The following is a 22,245-nucleotide window of genomic DNA, read 5'->3' on the forward strand; positions in this document are numbered from 1 at the left end:
TTGCTAGTCCTATTTAAATAAATATCAGTATTGTAAATAATATTATGATTACTTGTTCAAACTCACCTCTAATGCGATGGCTTAAAGTTTATATTTGACGAGGCGTTTGATGTCAGCTGGCAGTGAAGATGACGCTACTCGCAGCTGGTTTTCCAGGTTTGTGTCAGTCAAACTGGCTTTGAGCTCAATGACTTCGTGTTGTAGGCCGTCTGGCACATCCGCTAGTTCGACGTTAAACGGGGTTGCAAATATGTTCAACTCCAGTTGTATACTTTTCACATTCTTAAACCGCTCACAGAATGCCTTCGCGAGATTTCCACACTCACCGGCATATTCCCATGTAATCTCAGGCTCTTGTCCTTGCAGAGTAGGAAAATAATCATTTTACTGATGCTTGATGTCAAAATTATTCTGTAATGCTGGGTTTAAAAACTTTAGGCGGATGAGGTGGGAAAGTGCATATGACTTTTTAAATAATTGTATTGTTACCCCTTTCTAGTTGGACTTGTCACCGCGAACGATTTCACGTTTGACAGCAGATCGCTGAGAAACTGGTTTGGCCCTTGGAGCTTGACGTTCAAATCAGACAGATACTTGGTTATGTCCACCACGAAGGCCAAATCACACATCCACTTGTCATCACTCAGTTCCGCGACAGGTGTCCCCTTCATGAGTTGTTTTACGTCATCCTTCAGTCCGTAAAACCGCGCGAGCATGTTTCAACGGCTCAACCATCGTACCTCACAATGGTAAACCAGATCACCATACTCCGATTCAAGATCACTCAACGGCTCTTTAAATTGGCGGTTGTTCAGCCCTTTGCTTTTGATATAATTGATGGTCGACACTACCGTTGCCATTACGTTGTTCGCCTTCATCAGACTTTCTTGATGTATGATGCAGTTGCCTCCAATTAAATCACTTGGATCAATGAGACAATTCATGTTATCACCAATGCGGATGGATGGATTTTTTAAAATGTTATAATTATGGGAAAACGACGTCTAGAGCTTTTTAAAATTCAAATAAATGTATTTATGAATAGTCTCGGGGCCGTATACGGCCCGGAGACCGGATGTCCCCCACCCCTGCTTTAAGACATGAAGGTCAGTCAATGAAACATATTTCAAAAACGTTGAAAGTTTCTTCAAGTGCTGTCGCAAAAACCATCAAGTGCTATGATGAAACTGGCTCTCACGAGGAACGCCACAGAAAATGAAGACCCAGGGTTACTTCTGCTGTTACCAGCCTCAGAAATTGCAGCCCAAATAAATGCTTCGGAGAGTTCAAGTAACAGACACATCTCAACATCAACTGTTCAGAGGAAACTGCGTGGATCAGGCCTTCATGGTTGAATTTCTGCAAAGAAGCCACTACTAAAGGACACCAATAATAAGAGACTTGCTTGGGACAATAAACAACAGCAATGGACATTAGATTGGTGAAAATCTGTCCTTTAGTCCAGTGGCGGTTCTAGACCATTTGTGTTATTTTATAGTTTTGATGTCTTCAATATTATTCTACAATGTAGAAAATAGTAAAAATAAAGAAAAACCCTGGAATGAGTAGGTGTGTCAACTTTTGACTGGTACTGTATGCCGACTGTTAAACAACAGTACACAGCATCCTCGATCGCTTCCCATGCCTTCAGATGAAATCCAATTGGTATGCTTGGACTGTTTTACTGTACGTTCGACCTAGCATACCAGTTCAACAGTACGCTATGCTATGTGGGTCTAAGAGAAGCTCACCCCTATTACGCTGGTCAGGAAAGTAGGAGAGTTCTTGAATGGTAAACAAGCCGAGCAATGAGAGGGGGCTGAAATGTGGGCGTCCAGTTGACAGTACACTGCTCTGTCTTTTCAAGACTACTCGATGAGGAACTCTGTTCTTTAATTTGAATCGGGCCTCAAGTTAATGTTCTCGACTATGGGCAAGCGAAATGTGTGACGTATGCTCGAATGAGGTTCAAATTAGAACGGGTTTATTACTGTCTGGATGACCAAGCATGCAACTAAAGAAAGAGTCAACTTCGAGCATAGGGTGACGAATAATGCATACATTTTAGATGCAGCAGCATATCGCGATATAGATAAGACACCTGTTTATTGTGAGAACACTCGCTTTAGTTGTGTTTCGACTCTATCGCTGGGGAACTGTCTTGTCACGCCGAGAACGACATTTTTATTTTATTTCTGGGTTTCGATATTAACGTGCATGCACACTGGTGCAAACATGGAGAATGATTGCGATATTAACGATCAAAAGCAAGACGTCAAGAAGACAGGGTGTTGTTTTGAAAGGACATGTTCAGCATTAACTGTGGATGATGTATACGAAATGGCTAAATTGATTGGCTCGGAAGTGGAAAAACTTATTGACAGCTACGGTAAAGAGAGCGCCACAGTACTGCTGCCTAAAATAGTCAAAGTTCTAGAGCTTTTGGAGAGCTTCGCCTCGCGGAACAATGCACACAAGTCAAAAGAAGAAGAATTACTCAAAGCATTTGAAACGCTACATGTACAGAAACAGAAGAAGACGAGATCTGTGAAAGAATACGACGAAAGTAGAAAGATTGAAATACAGCGGGTGAGTCGATGGTAATAACAACATGGTACCGTTAGTAACATGGGTAGGCTATATAGCCCAGGCTATATCGCAATAGAATTTGGGAAATCACTTATCTTGTCTGTGATCTCAACGATTATAGATTTGATTTAGGAAGAAACAGTATGTTTGTACTTGCTCTTGGCCCATTTATCTCCTACAGCTTTCACTACACCGCGTCTCTATGCACCACACACATTCTTTCACACACCAACATTGCTTCTGTCTCACACCTGACTACATTGTGTGTTATTGGTCTTGTTGGTATCTTGTTGTTATATTGGTAGTCACCATAACACTGAAATTGAAGTTATAAACACAGGCGTCATAGGCACGCTTGTTTTTCTCTTTCACTTGGAACATTCTTCAGCTTGCACTCAGTAGTTATCAATATCTTTGATTTAATTAGGAGGCTATTCTTCCCCACCACCAAGTACCTGTAGACTCCACTGGGGGCATAGAATGTCATTATATTTCTATGGTGGGTATGCTGTGTGTCTCCTCCTAACCCAGAGTCAGTGACAGCTTCTCCTCGTCCCCCAACAGGAGGTGCAGCAGCAGGAGGAGGCAGAGAAGCAGAGGAGCAGGTGCGAGGAGCTGCAGGCCCAGGTGTTACATCTACAGACTGAGATTCAGGAGTTACAGAGCTGCCTGAGGGGCAACCATGCCCAGGAAGGTTGGTTTAAACATCTGCTTTAGGGTCAACCATGCCCAGGAAGGTTGGTTTAAAACACACAAACACACATTATTGGTTTAAGCAGCTGCCTTAAGGGCAACGATACCTATAGAGGTTGGTTGTTATAGAACAGCCATAGGGACACAGCTGGCAGAGGGTCAACCATACTCAGGAAGGTTAGTTTAAACATCTGCTCTAGGGTCAACCATGCTCAGGAAGGTTAGTTTAAACATCTGCTTTAGGGTCAACCATGCTCAGGAAGGTTAGTTTAAACATCTGCTTTAGGGTCAACCATGCTCAGGAAGGTTAGTTTAAACATCTGCTTTAGGGTCAACCATGCTCAGGAAGGTTAGTTTAAACATCTGCTCTAGGGTCAACCATGCTCAGGAAGGTTAGTTTAAACATCTGCTTTAGGGTCAACCATGCTCAGGAAGGTTAGTTTAAACATCTGCTTTAGGGTCAACCATGCTCAGGAAGGTTAGTTTAAACATCTGCTTTAGGGTCAACCATGCTCAGGAAGGTTAGTTTAAACATCTGCTTTAGGGTCAACCATGCTCAGGAAGGTTAGTTTAAACATCTGCTTTAGGGTCAACCATGCTCAGGAAGGTTAGTTTAAACATCTGCTCTAGGGTCAACCATGCTCAGGAAGGTTAGTTTAAACATCTGCTTTAGGGTCAACCATGCTCAGGAAGGTTAGTTTAAACATCTGCTTTAGGGTCAACCATGCTCAGGAAGGTTAGTTTAAACATCTGCTCTAGGGTCAACCATGCTCAGGAAGGTTAGTTTAAACATCTGCTTTAGGGTCAACCATGCTCAGGAAGGTTAGTTTAAACATCTGCTTTAGGGTCAACCATGCTCAGGAAGGTTAGTTTAAACATCTGCTTTAGGGTCAACCATGCTCAGGAAGGTTAGTTTAAACATCTGCTCTAGGGTCAACCATGCTCAGGAAGGTTAGTTTAAACATCTGCTTTAGGGTCAACCATGCTCAGGAAGGTTAGTTTAAACATCTGCTTTAGGGTCAACCATGCTCAGGAAGGTTAGTTTAAACATCTGCTTTAGGGTCAACCATGCTCAGGAAGGTTAGTTTAAACATCTGCTTTAGGGTCAACCATGCTCAGGAAGGTTAGTTTAAACATCTGCTCTAGGGTCAACCATGCTCAGGAAGGTTAGTTTAAACATCTGCTTTAGGGTCAACCATGCTCAGGAAGGTTAGTTTAAACATCTGCTTTAGGGTCAACCATGCTCAGGAAGGTTAGTTTAAACATCTGCTTTAGGGTCAACCATGCTCAGGAAGGTTAGTTTAAACATCTGCTTTAGGGTCAACCATGCTCAGGAAGGTTAGTTTAAACATCTGCTTTAGGGTCAACCATGCTCAGGAAGGTTAGTTTAAACATCTGCTCTAGGGTCAACCATGCTCAGGATGGTCGGGGCATGGTACTTACCCTTTCTGTTGCACATAATATATTGCACAATATAACAACAAGATACCAACAAGACCACATAATATATCACACAATATAACAACAAGATACCAACAAGACCACATAATATAACACGCCTCTTAGAAACAATCCCCTTCTCACACGCGTGTATGCAAACATACTATACACCACAACAGGTAAAGTACCCCAAAGTAATCTTGCTATGAGAATGGAGTTACTGTGTTGCTCATGCAGAGTATTTACTTCTGGTGGTAGTCACAGGGGAACACATTGCTGACTGAGGAATTCCAGTGTTTGTTTATTTGGGAAGTGAATGTGGGACTGTAAATGTGACATTTGTTATGTAAAGACTGAAAGAAGAACAAAGCAGAATAGATACATATAAACTAATATTATATGATAGACGCATATCATTTGTACTATTACACTAACTTATTAAGCATTCTGAAGTATTTGTAAGATATTCATTATTCATCTCGTCTCTGCCTAGTACTCTATACTCACACTGCTATAGAAGCTTCTAAGAGCACCAACCCTAAGATCATTCAACAAATTAGATGCTCTTATCCTTGATTTACTCATTGCATATGAGCAATTTTCAAGGGCAGTTGAAAGTTTAGTTAAGTCTGTCTACTGATAATGTCCACTATGGCTTGCATACTGTACCTCTTTACTTCAACTGTTAATGCAATGTATGCAAGTCTTGAGGTATTTTTTCACTAGTTTTCACGGAAGTGTCTGTTCAGCCGCGGGGGGCCTAAATCAGATACATTTTTCCCTGGAGGAGAAGGCCATATTTGTGTCAAGAAACATCACAATAATTGGATCTACTCCAGCCACTAAAATGTACATTTAACTTTCTTCATTTTCTCAGGACTAGAAGAATAATCTAATTGTGCTCATAATTACATTTAACTCAATTAGATTATATGATACCATACTACAGGGGTTTCAAACTTTTTTTGCCCAGGGACCCCCGCCCAGGCAAACTGGCGACCCAGGGACCCCCATCATATATTAGCATATGTTATTTTTACAAATAATTATACTTCAATATATTTTCTGCATGCTATTTGGTTTTGGTCGTTTTTTTTAAGTTGACACTTTTCCACCAAAAAAATTAACACTTAGATGGCCCACTTAAGACTTTTCTATACAGAAAAACCCTTTAATTAGCTCCAATGACTGTAATTTCCACCATATTAAATGGATAGTTCGAGATTTTGGCAAGCCATTTATCTACTTCCCCAGAGTTGAATAAACAGGAACAGCTAGCATGCTAACCGTTGCTGTAGACTTCCAGTCATTGCGCTAACGCTAGTTAGCATCTTTAAATTCCTTCATACTGGATGCTGAGACATAGAAATGGTATCCACGATGATATTCTGTTGTAGTGATATTTATAAAATAAGAATTTATCACATAAAACAATTCCCCAAAAATATTTTTCAATTTTTTTTTAAATAAAAAATGACATCGTGGACCCCCTGCAGTACCTCCACGGACCCCAGTTTGAAAACCCCGGTCATGCCTCCCGGGTGGCGCAGTGGTTAAGGGTGCTGTACTGCAACGCCAGCTGTGCCATCAGAGTCCCTGGGTTCGCGCCCAGGCTCTGTCGTAACCGGCCGCGACCGGGAGGTCCGTGGGGCGACGCACAATTGACCTAGCGTCGTCCGGGTTAGGGAGGGATTGGTCGGTAGGGATCTCCTTGTCTCATCGCGCACCAGCGACTCCTGGTGCAGTGCGCGCTAGCCAAGGTTGCCAGGTGCACGGTGTATCCTCCGACACATTGGTGCGGCTGGCTTCCGGGTTGGATGAGCGCTGTGTTAAGAAGCAGTATGGCTGGTTGGGTTGTGTATCGGAGGACGCATGACATTCAACCTTCGTCTCTCTCTCTCCCGTACGGGAGTTGTAGCGATGAGACAAGATAGTAGCTACTACAACAATTGGACACCACGAAATTGGGGAGAAAAAGGGCTAAAACAAAGAAGAAAACCCCGGTCATACTACACACTGAAAGCAGTTCTCCAGCAAGGAGGTCCATGTTAGCTGCTTGCTGTTACGTTTTATTTCACCAGTTTAGCCTAGGAACATTAGTGTCTCCAATAACCATGCCATAGCTCCACCATAACTTATGTATCAGTTATTATACGTCCAGAGTCGTCTGTCTGAATCAACAGGTAAACCAGAATGCTTAAAGATGACCGTGATCCTTAAGTGTCTTTACTGTTTAACGTCAGACCTTAAGATACACTCCACTGAGCAGATTTGGCTGGGGACGTAGCCTCGGTCGACTGTTGGTGGTTGATGAGCTACTGGGTCATATTCGTTAGGCACCAAACGGAAGAAAACAGACTGAAACAAGGAGGGACTTCCCAGACTCCATTGACATTATTTATATTTTAAAAAATGTGTGCCCTAATGATGTTCTCTCTGATTTGTCTGTTGACCATTGAATACCCACAGTGATGATATTGCATGTGGTCCTGTGTTCCAGACCGTGTACAACGGCAGGAGCGGGAGGTGATGCTTAAACTGAAGGAAGTGGTTGACAAGCAGAGAGATGAGCTGAGGGCCAAAGTACAGCAGATAGCCAGCATGTCTAAAGAGGTGGAGGCGGTAAGGACAAAAAGACTACATGTACAGTCCATCTGAATGCAAGTGTAGCCATACACACTTCAGTTTACACACGCACACACACACACGCCTGGGCACAGTGATTGTATCAATACTCTGAAGGTCAGCCAATAGCCAGTCATGAGTGGGGAGGTGTCATAAACAGCCGATAGGAAGTCTGTCTCTCAGCAGTGACCCAGACACTTTTCAGCTTACACACACACACACACACACACACACACACACACACACACACACACACACACATATATATATACACTGAGTGTACAAAACATTAGGAACACCTTCCTGATATTGAGTTGCACCCCCTTTTGCCCTCAGAATAGCCTCGATTTGTCAAGCATGGACTCTACAAGGTCAAAACCGCTCCACAGGGATGCTGGCTCATGTTGACTCCAATGCTTCCCACAGTTGTGTCAAGTTGGCTGGATGTCCTTTGGGTGGTGGACCATTCTTGATACACACGGGAAACTGTTCTGCATGAAAAACCCAGCAGCGTTGCAGTTCTTGACACACTCAAACTGGTGCCCCTGGCACCTACTACCATACCCTGTTCAAAGACACTTCAATCTTTTGTCTTGCCCATTCACCCTCTGAATGGCACACATACACAATCCATATCTCAATTGTCTAAAGGCTTAAAAGTACTTCGATAACCTTTCTCCTCCCCTTCATCTACACTGATTGAACTGGATTTAAGTGACATCAATAAGGGATCATAGCTTTCACCTGGATTCACCTGGTTAGTCTATGTCATGGAAAGAGCAGGTGTTATTCATGTTTTGTACACTCAGTGTACATTCTTGTTACACACACATCACAACTGCTACTACCAGGCTCCTATTATGATTGCTAAATACTGCACAATTTAAACACTTGCCCCCCAATACCCCTTCCCCAAAACACGTGCAAATATTGGACTATAAATTGTATTATACTTAAGCTAAAATGTTTATTCTATTCTACTGAGCCATTTACTTTATGTTCATAGTCTTATCTTATGTTATTTCTTATTGTTGAGAATGAATCGGCAAGTAAGTATTTCATGTGGTGGGGCATACCATGTGGCGGGGTATACCATGTGGCGGGGTATACCATGTGGCGGGGTATACCATGTGACGGCGTATACCATGTGACTGGGTATGCCATGTGGCGGGGTATACCATGTGACGGGGTATACCATGTGACGGGGTATACCATGTGACGGGGTATACCATGTGGCGGGGTATACCATGTGACGGGTATACCATGTGACTGGGTATACCATGTGGCGGGGTATACCATGTGATGGGGTATACCATGTGACGGGGTATACCATGTGACGGGGTATACCATCCCGTACATGCGACTAATAAAACTTGAAATTGAAACAATACTGGCGTAATAGTCATGGTTATTGTTTTGTGATGAGCATCACCTACACCTTGGAGACAAGTCTGGGCAATAACTCCACCTCCCTATTCACAGCAGCTCCCTCTGTCACACAGTAATGGTTTTAAACTCCAGCTCGAGTTTGTTGATGTTTCTAGGCCTTTTCATCTGACCTAAAGCTGTGGGGCCTCCTAAATTAAGTTTGCTCAAAATTATGCTTGAACATGTTTTTTGTGTTCATGGGAGTAACCAGTATTGTCCCCCTGTGTTTGTGTAATATGGTCACCCTTACTCCCAATGAGTCCCTGCACCCCTACCAAGGCCCACTATGATATCTAGCATATCATCGTCCTGAGTGTGTATGTAAGTAATGTTAATGTTGTTTCATGTGTGTGTGTGTGTGTGTGTGTGTACAGCTGCAGGAGCAGTTGGAGCGCTTCATGAAGATGAATGGGGAGCTGAGACACAAGCAGAGCATCGTCACGGCCCAGGTGAAGAATGCTGTGGAGAGGAAGGCTGACATGGAGGCAGACCTCAGAGAGAAACAGAAAGAGATAGAATGCCTCACCACCCAGCTGGAAAAGGCCAACGCTGCTGTGGGCACGGTAAGAAGTGTGTATTTTAGGTCTATTTTAGGTGTATTTAGAGGTCTGTAATTTTTATCATAGGTACCCTTCAACTGTGAGAGATGGAATCTAAAACAAAAATCCAGAAAATCACATTGTATGATTTTTAAGTAATTAATTTGCATTTTATTGCATGACATAAGTATTTGATCACCTACCAACCAATAAGAATTCCGGCTCTCACAGACCTGTTAGTTTTTCTTTAAGAAGCCCTCCTGTTCTCCACTCATTACCTGTATTAACTGCACCTGTTTGAACTCGTTACCTGTATAAAAGACACCTGTCCACACACTCAACCTCTCCACAATGGCCAAGACCAGAGAGGGTGTAAGGACATCAGGGATAAAATTGTAGACCTGCACAAGGCTGGGATGGGCTACAGGACAATAGGCAAGCAGATTGGTGAGAAGGCAACATCTGTTGGCGCAATTCTTAGAAAATGGATGAAGTTCAAGATGACGGTCAATCACCCTCGGTCTGGGGCTCCATGCAAGATCTCACCTCGTGGGGCATCAATGATCATGAGGAAGATGAGGGATCAGCCCAACACGGCAGGACCTGGTCAATGACCTGAAGAGAGCTGGGACCACAGTCTCAAAGAAAACCATTAGTAACACACTACGCCGTCATGGATTAAAATCCTGCAGCGCACGCAAGGTCCCCCTGCTCAAGCCAGCGCATGTCCAGGCCCATCTGAAGTTTGCCAATGACCATCTGGATGATCCAGAGGAGGAATGGGAAAAGGTCAGGTGGTCTGATGAGACAAAAATAGAGCTTTTTGGTCTAAACTCCACTCGCCGTGTTTGGAGGAAGAAGAAGGATGAGTACAACCCCAAGAACACCATCCCAACCGCGAAGCATGGAGGTGGAAACATCATTCTTTGGGGATGCTTTTCTGCAAAGGGGACAGGACGACTGCACCCTATTGAGGGGAGGATGGATGGGGCCATGTATCGCGAGATCTTGGCCAACAACCTCCTTCCCTCAGTAAGAGCATTGAAGATGGGTCGTGGCTGGGTCTTCCAGCATGACAACGACCCGAAACACACAGCCAGGGCAACTAAGGAGTGGCTCCGTAAGAATAATCTCAAGGTCTTGGAGTGGCCTAGCCAGTCTCCAGACCTGAACCCAATAGAAAATCTTTGGGGGGAGCTGAAAGTCCGTATTGCCCAGGGATGGCCCCGAAACCTGACGGATCTGGAGAAGGTCTGTATGGAGGAGTGGGCCAAAATCCCTGCTGCAGTGTGTGCAAACCTGGTCAAGAACTATAGGAAACGTATGATCTCTGTAATTGCAAACAAAGGTTTCTGTACCAAATATTAAGTTCTGCTTTTCTGATGTATCAAATACTTATGTCATGCAATAAAATGCAAATTAATTACTTAAAAATCATACAATGTGATTTTCTGGATTTTTGTTTTAGATTCTGTCTCTCACAGTTGAAGTGTACCTATGATAAAAAATTACAGACCTCTACATGTTTTGTAAGTAGGAAAATCTGCCAAATCGGCAGTGTATCAAATACTTGTTCTCCCCACTGTACTTCAAACCCCTAAGGTGCCTTATTGCTATTATAAAGTGGTTACCACAATAAATAGAACAGTAAACATGTATTTTTGAGTCATACCCGTGGTCTGATATACTGTACACACAGCTGAAATGCTGTTTCTGTCAAATCGTATCCAGGACCCAAAGTACCCAGTAATACTACATAAGCGTTAGTCATTCAGAGTGGTGTATTCTGACTCTCTTTACTGACTTGTTTGTTACACCTTGCTTGTCATTTCTCTAGAGAACTTTGTGTCTTGCCCTCTCCCTCAGTTTATTTTGGAGCTGAACTGTAATCTTTAAACATTTGTCACTGTCCTCTCTCTGCCAAGTCTTACACTTGGCCTTTGTTTCTTTAAACTCTTCTCTCTGTAAAATAAACTGTAGCCATTTTGAAATATTTGTTATGACTAAGATAAGAGAAACTAAGGTCATATCTGTGACTTCTCTCTCTGACAAAGGAGTTAACTCTGTTGTGAGAGAAACAGATACACCTGTGGCACAAGATGTACATGTATGTATTGTCCATGTATTGTCCAATGTGACTAAGAAATCTCACTACAAGAAATGTCTTTTTACTTTGTAATAGTCACACACAGCCAAATCTCGTCATTTTGATTGGTATTTAGCTTTTGCTATTGCTTTTAGACAATTTCATAGACTGAAGTTCACAACATTTCTTATACCAGGTGAACAACAACATTTTGTTTCCCTTTAAACACAACTGTCATTACATTAACACAATTGTGATAGTCCAGCTGTGTTTTCTCCACCCCAACAGGCCAGTCCATGTAGGACAGAGTGGGACCTGACAGGCAAGCTGGTGATAGACCTTAAGGACCCCAACAGACCCTGTTTCACCAAGCAGGAGGTCAGAGAGATGCTGACAGAGAGGAACGAGCTCAAAGCCAACCTGTTCCTGGTGCAGGAGGAACTCTCCTACTACCAGAGGTAGGTACTATAGGGGGTGTGTTTGTTTGTGTGTGTGTCGGGGAGGGGTTATGAGTGTGTGTATGTGTTTACATGTTTGTGTTTGTTTAGTTTTATACCTGTGTGTTTATTAGAGGTCGACCGATTATGATTTTTTTCAACGCCGATACCGATTATTGGAGGACCAAAAAAGCCGATACCGATTATTGGAGGACCAAAAAAGCCGATACCGATTAACCGGTCAATTTAAAAAATAACAGAAAATGTATTTGTAATAATGACAATTCCAACAATACTGAATGAACACTTATTTTAACTTAATATAATACATCAATAAAATCAATTTAGCCTCAAGTAAATAATGAAACTTGTTCAATTTGGTTTAAATAATGCAAAAACAAAGTGTTGGAGAGGAAAGTGAAAGTGCAATATGTGTTATGTAAGAAAGCTAACGTTTCAGTTCCTTGCTCAGAACATGAGAACATATGAAAGCTGGTGGTTCCTTTTAACATGAGTCTTCAATATTCCCAGGTAAGAAGTTTTAGGTTGTAGTTATTATAGGAATTATAGGACTATTTCTCTATACCATTTGTATTTCATTAACCTTTAACTATTGGATGTTCTTATAGGCACTTTAGTATTGCCAGTTTAACAGTATAGCTTCCGTCCCTCTCCTCGCTCCTCCCTGGGCTCGAACCAGCAACACAACAACAATTAGCGTGCGCTAACTAGCTGGCCATTTCACTTCGGTTACACGAGCCTCATCTCGGGAGTTGATAGGCTTGAAGTCATAAAAAGCGCAATGCTTGACGCACAATGAAGAGCTGCTGGCAAAACGCACTAAAGTGCTGTTTGAATTCATGTTTATGCACCTGCTACTGCCTACCACCGCTCAGTCAGATACTTAGATACTTGTATGCTCAGTCAGATTATATGCAACGCAGGACACACTAGATAATATCTAGTAATATCATCAACCATGTGTAGTTAACTAGTGATTATGATTGATTGTTTTTTATAAGATAAGTTTAATGCTAGCTAGCAACTTACCTTGGCTTACTGCATTCGCGTAACAGACAGTCTCCTTGTGGAGTGCAACGAGAGGCAGGTCGTTATTGTGTTGGACTCGTTAACTGTAAGGTTGCAAGATTGGATCCCCCGAGCTGACAAGGTGAAAATCTGTCGTTCTGCCCCTGAACAAGGCAGTTAACCCACTGTTCCTAGGCCGTCATTGAAAATAAGAATGCGTTCTTAACTGACTTGCCTAGTTAAATAAAGATTAAATAAAGGTGTAAAAAAAACTGCAATTCGGCGCCCAAAAATACCGATTCCGATTGTTATGAAAACTTGAAATCGGCCCTAATTAATCGGCCATTCCGATTAATCGGTCGACCTCTAGTGTGTATGTACTGACGTGTGTGTCATCCACACAGGGAGATCCTGAATGATGAGCGGTGTCCAGGATTCTTGCTGGAGGCAGTACGTTCTGCCATAAAGAAACAGAAAACTGTCATCAAGGCCAAGATGCTGGGCATGCCAGAAGACGAATGCAGCAGGTGACACTGACTCACACACACGGGTACACACACACACACACACACACAGTGCTAACTTTGTGGATGTGATTTCCTTGAACAGTGATGAGGAGAAAGGCCCCCTGTTTGAGAGGAGAGCAGAGACAGACAGCAAACACAGCAAACCACATGAGTCTCGCATCAGGAACCTGTAAGTACTACTGACCTGTTTTTACTCATTTAAACAACACATCTATTAATAGACAGTGGCAAAAAAAAAGTATATGAACCTTTTGGAATTACCTGGATTTCTGCATACATTTGACATAGGTGAAGATCAGATCAAATTCTAAGTCACAACAGACACAGTGTTCTTAAACTAATAACACAAATGATTGTATTTTTCTTGTCTATATTGAATACATCATTTAAACATTCACAGTGTAGGTTGGATAAAGTATGTGAACCCCTAGGCTATTGACTTCTCCAAAAGCTAATTGGAGTCAGGAATCAACTAACCTGGAGTCCAATCAATGAGATGAGATTGGAGATGTTGGTTAGAGCTGCCTAGCCCTATGAAAAGCACTCACAAAATTTGAGTTTGCTATTCACAAGAAGCATTGCCTGAGAATAACTATGCCTCGGAACAAAAGAGATCTCATAAGACCTAAGATAAAGAATTGTTGCCTTGCATAAAGCTGGAAAGGGTTACAAAAGTATCTATAAAAGTCATTCCACGGTAAGACAAATTGTCTATAAATTGAGAAATTTCAGCACTGTTGCTACTCTCCCTAGGAGTGGCCATCCTGCAAAGATGATTACAAGAGCACAGTGCAGAATGCTCAATGAGGTTAAGAAGAATCCCAGAGTGTCAGCTAAAGACTTAATGAAATCCCTGGAAGATGCTAACATCTCTGTTGACGAGTCTACAATACGTAAAACACTAAACAAGATTGGTGTTCATGGGACAACACCACAGAAGAAGCCACTGCTGTCCAAAAAAAACCATTGCTGCACATCTCAAGTTAACAGAAGAGCAGCTGGATGTTCCACAGCGCTACTGGCAAAATATTCTGTGGACAGATGAAACTAAAGTTGAGTTGTTTGGAAGGAACACACAACACCGTGTGTGGAGAAACAAAGGCACAGCACACCAACATAAAAACCTCATCCCAACTGTAAAGTATGGTGGAGGGAGCATCATGGTTTGGGCTGCTTTGCTACCTCAGGCCCTGGACAGCTTGCTATCAGACGGAAAACTTGAATTCATTTTATCAAGACATTTTGCAGGATAATGTAACGCTATCTGTCCGCCAATTGAAGCTCAACAGAAGTTAAGTAATGCAACAGGACAACAACCAAAAGCACAGAAGTAAATCAACAACAGAATGGCTTGAACAGAAGAAAATATGCCATCTGGAGTGGCCCAGTCAGTCCTGAGCTCAACCCGATTGAGATGCTGTGGCATGACCACAAGAGAGCAGTTCACAACAGACATCCCTGTCACGTTCGTCGTAACGATGAGACCAAGGCGCAGCGTGATATGAATATGTTCCTCTTTTAATGAAGAAATAACACAGAACAAACTAACAAAACGACCACGAAGCTATCTAACACAAGTGCTGACAGGCAACTACACATAGACAATAACCCACAAAACCAAAATGGCAACCTAAATAGGATCCTCAATCAGAGACAACGATAAACAGCTGTCTCTGATTGGGAACCAATTCAGGCCACCATAGACCTACATATACAGTGCCTTGCGAAAGTATTCGGCCCCCTTGAACTTTGCGACATTTTGCCACATTTCAGGCTTCAAACATAAAGATATAAAACTGTATTTTTTTGTGAAGAATCAACAACAAGTGGGACACAATCATGAAGTGGAACGACATTTATTGGATATTTCAAACTTTTTTAACAAATCAAAAACTGAAAAATTGGGCATGCAAAATTATTCAGCCCCTTTACTTTCAGTGCAGCAAACTCTCTCCAGAAGTTCAGTGAGGATCTCTGAATGATCCAATGTTGACCTAAATGACTAATGATGATAAATGCAATCCACCTGTGTGTAATCAAGTCTCCGTATAAATGCACCTGCACTGTGACAGTCTCAGAGGTCCGTTAAAAGCGCAGAGAGCATCATGAAGAACAAGGAACACACCAGGCAGGTCCGAGATACTGTTGTGAAGAAGTTTAAAGCCGGATTTGGATACAAAAAGATTTCCCAAGCTTTAAACATCCCAAGGAGCACTGTGCAAGCTATAATATTGAAATGGAAGGAGTATCAGACCACTGCAAATCTACCAAGACCTGGCCATCCCTCTAAACTTTCAGCTCATACAAGGAGAAGACTGATCAGAGATGCAGCCAAGAGGCCCATGATCACTCTGGATGAACTGTAGAGATCTACAGCTGAGGTGGGAGACTCTTGTCCATAGGACAACAATCAGTCGTATATTGCACAAATCTGGCCTTTATGGAAGAGTGGCAAGAAGAAAGCCATTTCTTAAAGATATCCATAAAAGTGTCATTTAAAGTTTGCCACAAGCCACCTGGGAGACACACCAAACATGTGGAAGAAGGTGCTCTGGTCAGATGAAACCAAAATTGAACTTTTTGGCAACAATGCAAAACGTTATGTTTGGCGTAAAAGCAACACCCTGAACACACCATCCCCACTGTCAAACATGGTGGTGGCAGCATCATGGTTTGGGCCTGCTTTTCTTCAGCAGGGACAGGGAAGATGGTTAAAATTGATGGGAAGATGGATGGAGCCAAATACAGGACCATTCTGGAAGAAAACCTGATGGAGTCTGCAAAAGACCTGAGACTGGGACGGAGATTTGTCTTCCAACAAGACAATGATCCAAAACATAAAGCAAAATCTACAATGGAATGGTTCAAAAATAAACATATCCAGGTGTTAGAATGGCCAAGTCAAAGTCCAGACCTGAATCCAATCGAGAATCTGTGGAAAGAACTGAAAACTGCTGTTCACAAATGCTCTCCATCCAACCTCACTGAGCTCGAGCTGTTTTGCAAGGAGGAATGGGAAAAAAATTCAGTCTCTCGATGTGCAAAACTGATAGAGACATACCCCAAGCGACTTACAGCTGTAATCGCAGCAAAAGGTGGCGCTACAAAGTATTAACTTAAGGGGGCTGAATAATTTTGCACGCCCAATTTTTCAGTTTTTGATTTGTTAAAAAGGTTTGAAATATCCAATAAATGTCGTTCCACCTCATGATTGTGTCCCACTTGTTGTTGATTCTTCACAAAAAAAATACAGTTTTATATCTTTATGTTTGAAGCCTGAAATGTGGCAAAAGGTCGCAAAGTTCAAGGGGGCCGAATACTTTCGCAAGGCACTGTACCTAGACATACCAAAACCCCATAGAATTACAAAAAACCCTAGACAAGACAAAAACACAAATACCACCCTCATCACACCCTGACCTAACCAAAATAATAAAGGAAACAAATATAACTAAGGTCAGGGCGTGACAATCCCAAGAATATTGTGGAACTGAAACGGTTTTATAAAGAGAAATGGTCCAAAATTCCTCCTGACCGTTGTACAGGTCTGATCCGCAACTACAGAAAATGTTTGGTTGAGGTTATTGCTGCCAAAGGAGGGTCAACCAGTTATTAAATCAAGGGTTCACATACTTTTCCCACCCTGCACTGTGAATGTTTACACGGTGTGTTCAATAAACACATGAAAAATTCTAATTGTTTGTGTGTAATTAGTTTAAGCAGTCTGTGTTTGTCTATTGTTGTGACTTAGATGAAGATCATAACATCTTATGACAAATTTATGCAGAAATCCAGGTAATTCTAAAGGGTTCACATACTTTTTCTTCTACTGTAGCTATTTACATCCATAAATGTAAATATGTTTAAAGCATATTTACAACGTTCATAGAAACCCAATCAGAAGATAGTTCTAGAAATTTGGTATGAATAGTTGCTTGTTACAATGTTGTTACTTTGGTAAACTGACACAGGACCGTTATGTTGGAGAATTCCTGCAATAGCCTAATTTGCAATGACAATGAGCCTCAGTTAAATATGCAGTGCCCTACCATAACCCTTACTCGAAGGCCACTGATTGTCTAGGCAAAGTTGAGGAAGGTCTGTGTTTGGTTAGACCGGTTTGGCTTCTTTCATAGCCCTCCAGCATGCGTGAATCATTCCATCAACTTGTTGCTATGTCCTGAATCCTGATTATATTGTCTGTCTGTTAAACTACCTCTGGTCTCCTCAAATCAAATTTTATTGGTCACATACACATGGTTAGCAGATGTTAGAGTGTAGCGAAATGCTTATGCTTCTAGATCTGACAGTGCAGCAGTATCTAACAGGTAATATCTAACAAATTCCACAACAAAACCTAATACACACAATCTAGTAAAGGAATGGGAGGAGAATATATAAGTATAAAATGTATGGATGAGCAGTGAAAGAGCGGCTAAGATGCAGTAGATAGTGAAGGATACAGTATATACATGATGAGTAATGTGCATTATTAAAGTGACTAGTGTTCCATTTATTAAAGTGGCCAATGATATCATGTCTGTAGGTAGGCAGCCGCCTCTCTGTGCTAGTGGTGGCTGTTTTAACAATCTGATGACCTTGAGATATAAGCTGTTTTTCAATCTCTCGGTCCCAGCTTTGATGCACCGTACTGACCTCGCCTTCTGGATGATAGCGGGGTGAACAGGTAGTGGCTCGGGTGGTTATTGTCCTTGATGATCTTTTGTGCCTTCCTGTGACATCGGGTGCTGTAGGTGTCCTGGAGGGCACGTAGTTTGCCCCCTATAAAGCTGTTGCGCCTTCTTCACCACACTGTCTGTGTGCGTGGACCATTTCAGTTTGTCTGTGAAATGTACACAGAGGAACTTAAAACCTTCTACCTTCTCCACTGCGGTCCCATTGATGTGGATGTGGATGCGGATTGGGGGGGGGGGGTACTGCATGTAATCTCAGAAACCCTGACCAGAACCACGTTTCACATACACGCTTACCGTTTAATGGTCACGGTTGGTCACAAGAGACTATGCGGTATATAACCTCAGACACTGTAGTAGAGGTCGACCGATTAATCGGAATGGCCGATTAATTAGGGCCGATTTCAAGTTTTCATAACAATCGGAAATCTGTATTTTTGGGCGCTGATTTTGCCAGTTTTTTTTTTTACACCTTTATTCAATCTTTATTTAACTAGGCAAGTCAGTTAAGAACACATTCTTATTTTCATTGACAGCCTAGGAACGAGGCAGAACGACAGATTTTTACCTTGTCAGCTCGGGGGAAACAATCTTGCAACCTTACAGTTAACTAGTCCAACACAATAACGACCTGCCACATGAGGAGCCCACCTGTTACGCGAATGCAGTAAGCCAAGGTAAGTTGCTAGCTAGCATTAAACTTATCTTATAAAAAACAATCAACGACTGTCGTGGCACCACTGTGTACTTAACCATAAACATCAATGCATTTCTTAAAATCAATGCACAAGTATATATTTTTAAACCTGCATATTTAACTCAAATAAATCTAGGTTAGCAGGCAATATTAACCAGGTGAAATTGTGTCACTTCTCTTGAGTTCATTGCACGCAGAGTCAGGGTATATGCAACAGTTTGGGCCACCTGGTTCTTTGCGAACTAATTTGCCAGAATTTTATGTAATTATGACATAACATTGAAGGTTGTGCAATGTAACAGCAATATTTAGACTTAGGGATGCCACCCGTTAGATAAAATACGGAACGGAATACATTTTTTGTTTTCGAGGTGATAGTTTCCGGATTTGACCTAAGGCTCGTATTTCTGTGTGTTTATTATAGTTAATATTGTAGTTTTTATTTGATAGAGCAGTCTGACTGAGGGGTGGTAGGCAGCAGCAGGCTCATAATAGTCAAAGGTATATGGTTTAGAGAGAAATAGCAGATGTGTTATAATTCCTGTAATAACTTGCGGCTGAACTGGAAAAGGGTTCCTTCGTTATTTTACCGTTCATGTCTTCCATAGAGAATGTCTTGATTTACTTCAAATAAGGTCTGTGTTTCGTGCAGGCTTAAACCGACTGTTCATGTTTTCCATAGAGAATGTCTTGATCTACTTCAAATACAGACCGTGTTTCGTGCAGGTTAAGGTTCAGGCTTAAACCGCCTCGGCGTTTTGATATCCATGTAAACCTCACTAGGATAAGGTAACGTTTGGCAACATATTTTCATAAGTCCACTCTACAAAAAATAAGATCTTCGCATATATTTAGCCAATATTGATCAGAGTTACCTTGTCCTATGAATCTCTACAGTTATAAAATTGGCAAGGTGGTGTAAGCCTACAAGAAACACAGACCTTATTTTAAGTGAATCTAAAAAATATCCTATGGAATAAATGAATGAAGGAACCGCTTTTCAGATTTGGTAGAAGGTGTCATGGGAATTATGACTCGCACTTTGGTAGTCAATTCTTACCATGTCCATTATTAAAATAGGATTTCCTGCATATAGAAATTACAGTTTTTGTTTTCAACATTCATCACAGGTAACTTAAACTCTATTTTTTAAACTCTAAATAAAAAAATACCACCAACCTGTGGAATCACCTTAAGAACACCCATCCAAAAGCCCATATGTATTATGTTAAGTTAAAATACAAGTGTTCATTGTCCATTCAGTATTGTTGCAATTGTCATTATTACAAAAATGTGTGTTTATATACAGTGGGGCAAAAAAGTATTTAGTCAGCCACCAATTGTGCAAGTTCTCCCACTTAAAAAGATGAGAGAGGACTGTAATTTTCATCATAGGTACACTTCAACCATGACAGACAAAATGCCATTAATACAGGTAACGAGTGGAGGACAGAGGAGCCTCTTAAAGAAGAAGTTACAGGTCTGTGAAAGCCAGAAATCTTGCTTGTTTGTAGGTGACCAAATACTTATTTTCCACCATAATTTGCAAATAAATTCATAAAAAATCCTACAATGTGATTTTCTGGATTTTTTTCTTCTCCTTTTGTCTGTCATAGTTGAAGTGTACCTATGATGACAATTACAGGCCTCTCTCATCTTTTTAAGTGGGAGAACTTGCACAATTGGTGGCTGATTAAATACTTTTTGCCCCACTGTATATACATTTAAAAAATCGTCCGATTAATCAGTATCGGCTTTTTTTGTCTTCAATACTCGGTATCTGCGTGTTGAAAAATCATAATCGGTCAACATCTACACTGTAGTAGTGTGTAGGACCTATTAGGAAGCGGAACAACTCAGTCTTTCAAGACAATATCTCTGACCTGTGAACTGTGTTGTGGTGTCTCCTCTCCTGTGTGTAGCTTTAGTTTCTTCTGGTCGTGAGTTAGTATATCTGATCCTAGACCTGTGTTGTCTCCTAGCTTTGGCTTCCTGACTCGCTCCGGCAGCAACCACAGCAGCCGTAGTCCCAGTGAAAACAAGGCTGCTTCTTCCTGGGAAATCATCGATGACACCAAGACCACCACAGAGACAGAAACCAGATGATCACCATGACAACCCTCAACACCTGTCCAACTACACTTGTCCTCCATTCTGTTCAGTTTTCACTGAATGTTTTATACTGGTTAGGTCTCCATAGCAGCCCTAAGAAAGGAAGAGCATTCTCTCATGCCTTCCCTCTTTCTTTTTTACTACCTCTTCATCCTTGCTCTATATACCTTTCTCTTTCTTTCTCTGTCTCTCCCTCTGTTTCTCTCAGGAAAAGGTTCAGAATGGTGAAATGGCCAACTGTACACTTTGCATTGACAATAACCATGCAGGACATTATTAACAGGAAAATCTCTGTTGAATCTCTGAAGAAAATTTGTATTGCGATATTTTAATAAAGATTTTAAGATGTATTTTGACCACAGAAATCATTAGTAATCGCAGGAACATATTTGTGCCACAAGAGGGCATCCTAACTATTAACAACCAATGGTGGGTGGACTTCCATGTGTTTAACATTTTACCTAGTGTGTTTTTGTGTTGCCATGCCTTGTGGTTGCTGTAATTCTAATTCTCTGTCATGGACATGGTGTGAGTTATAGGGAACGTTTTGCAGTAAAGTACACTGTGTGTTGATTCTGACCCTGAATGTATTGCCTCATAGTAACAGTCATTTATTGATTAGACTTTATATTCTTAACCATCAGCTCATCTCACATATTTGATAGAGTCTTATTATGAGTTCAATCATGTCTTCCCCAGGACCATGAATTGGGTATTGGGGTTGATTGTTATGTATGTGTCTGCCAAGTGTGTGTGTGTGGTGTGTGTGCCTGTCTGTCCTGTGCGTGTGCCTGCCTGTCTGTCTGTGTGTGTTCACTGGGGCACCAGCACCTGTACGTTGGTTACTGTACATACAGAGGAAGTGTGTGTTTCCTTGAAAGGAAATGGTGTGTGTGCTCTCACGCTCCTTCCATCTCACCATGTCGTTAAACACACACACACACACAACAATGGCTGCCGCTGCCCCCTACCATATCTTATCGGTACTCGGACCTCTCAGACTCTGATGTAGTTTTCTGACATTCTAAATGAATGCTGCTGGTGATAGTGTGGAATGACGTATTTTCCTGCAACACTGTATGTACATTTCATTTCCCGACTGTTTTTAAATGGAGAAGCTTTTGTGCTACAAAAACTAAATAAATATCTGACATTCAATCTGAAGTGTGTATTGTGGGAGAATGATAGTTGGACTGTCAACATACATCAATTTGCCAAGAGAACATCCCACCTCTGATCTTTTTTACAAGTTTTTTGTGTGTGTATGTGTATGTTTGTGAGCTATAGGAAGTTATTGTGTGGAAGACAGAAGTACAGTACACAAATAAACTTGCAAAACACACTGCTCA

General features: G+C 41.6%; 1 protein-coding gene across 1 annotated transcript; it reads left to right on the forward strand.

The window, feature by feature from the left end:
* The first annotated feature begins 714 nt into the window (after nucleotides 1-714).
* On the forward strand, nucleotides 715-22,054 carry LOC110503847 (RILP-like protein 1). Its single transcript, XM_021582407.3, has 8 exons — nucleotides 715-2,589; nucleotides 3,154-3,283; nucleotides 7,223-7,344; nucleotides 9,150-9,338; nucleotides 11,689-11,858; nucleotides 13,271-13,393; nucleotides 13,476-13,562; nucleotides 20,767-22,054. The coding sequence occupies exons 1-8, from the start codon at nucleotides 1,999-2,001 to the stop codon at nucleotides 20,888-20,890; spliced, it is 1,536 nt and encodes a 511-aa protein (XP_021438082.3). The 5' UTR covers nucleotides 715-1,998; the 3' UTR covers nucleotides 20,891-22,054.
* Nucleotides 22,055-22,245: the final 191 nt, after the last annotated feature.

The sequence above is a fragment of the Oncorhynchus mykiss genome, chromosome 24 (genome assembly GCF_057628025.1).
Source record: "Oncorhynchus mykiss isolate SJ-2025 chromosome 24, ASM5762802v1, whole genome shotgun sequence".
NCBI lineage: Eukaryota > Metazoa > Chordata > Actinopteri > Salmoniformes > Salmonidae > Oncorhynchus > Oncorhynchus mykiss.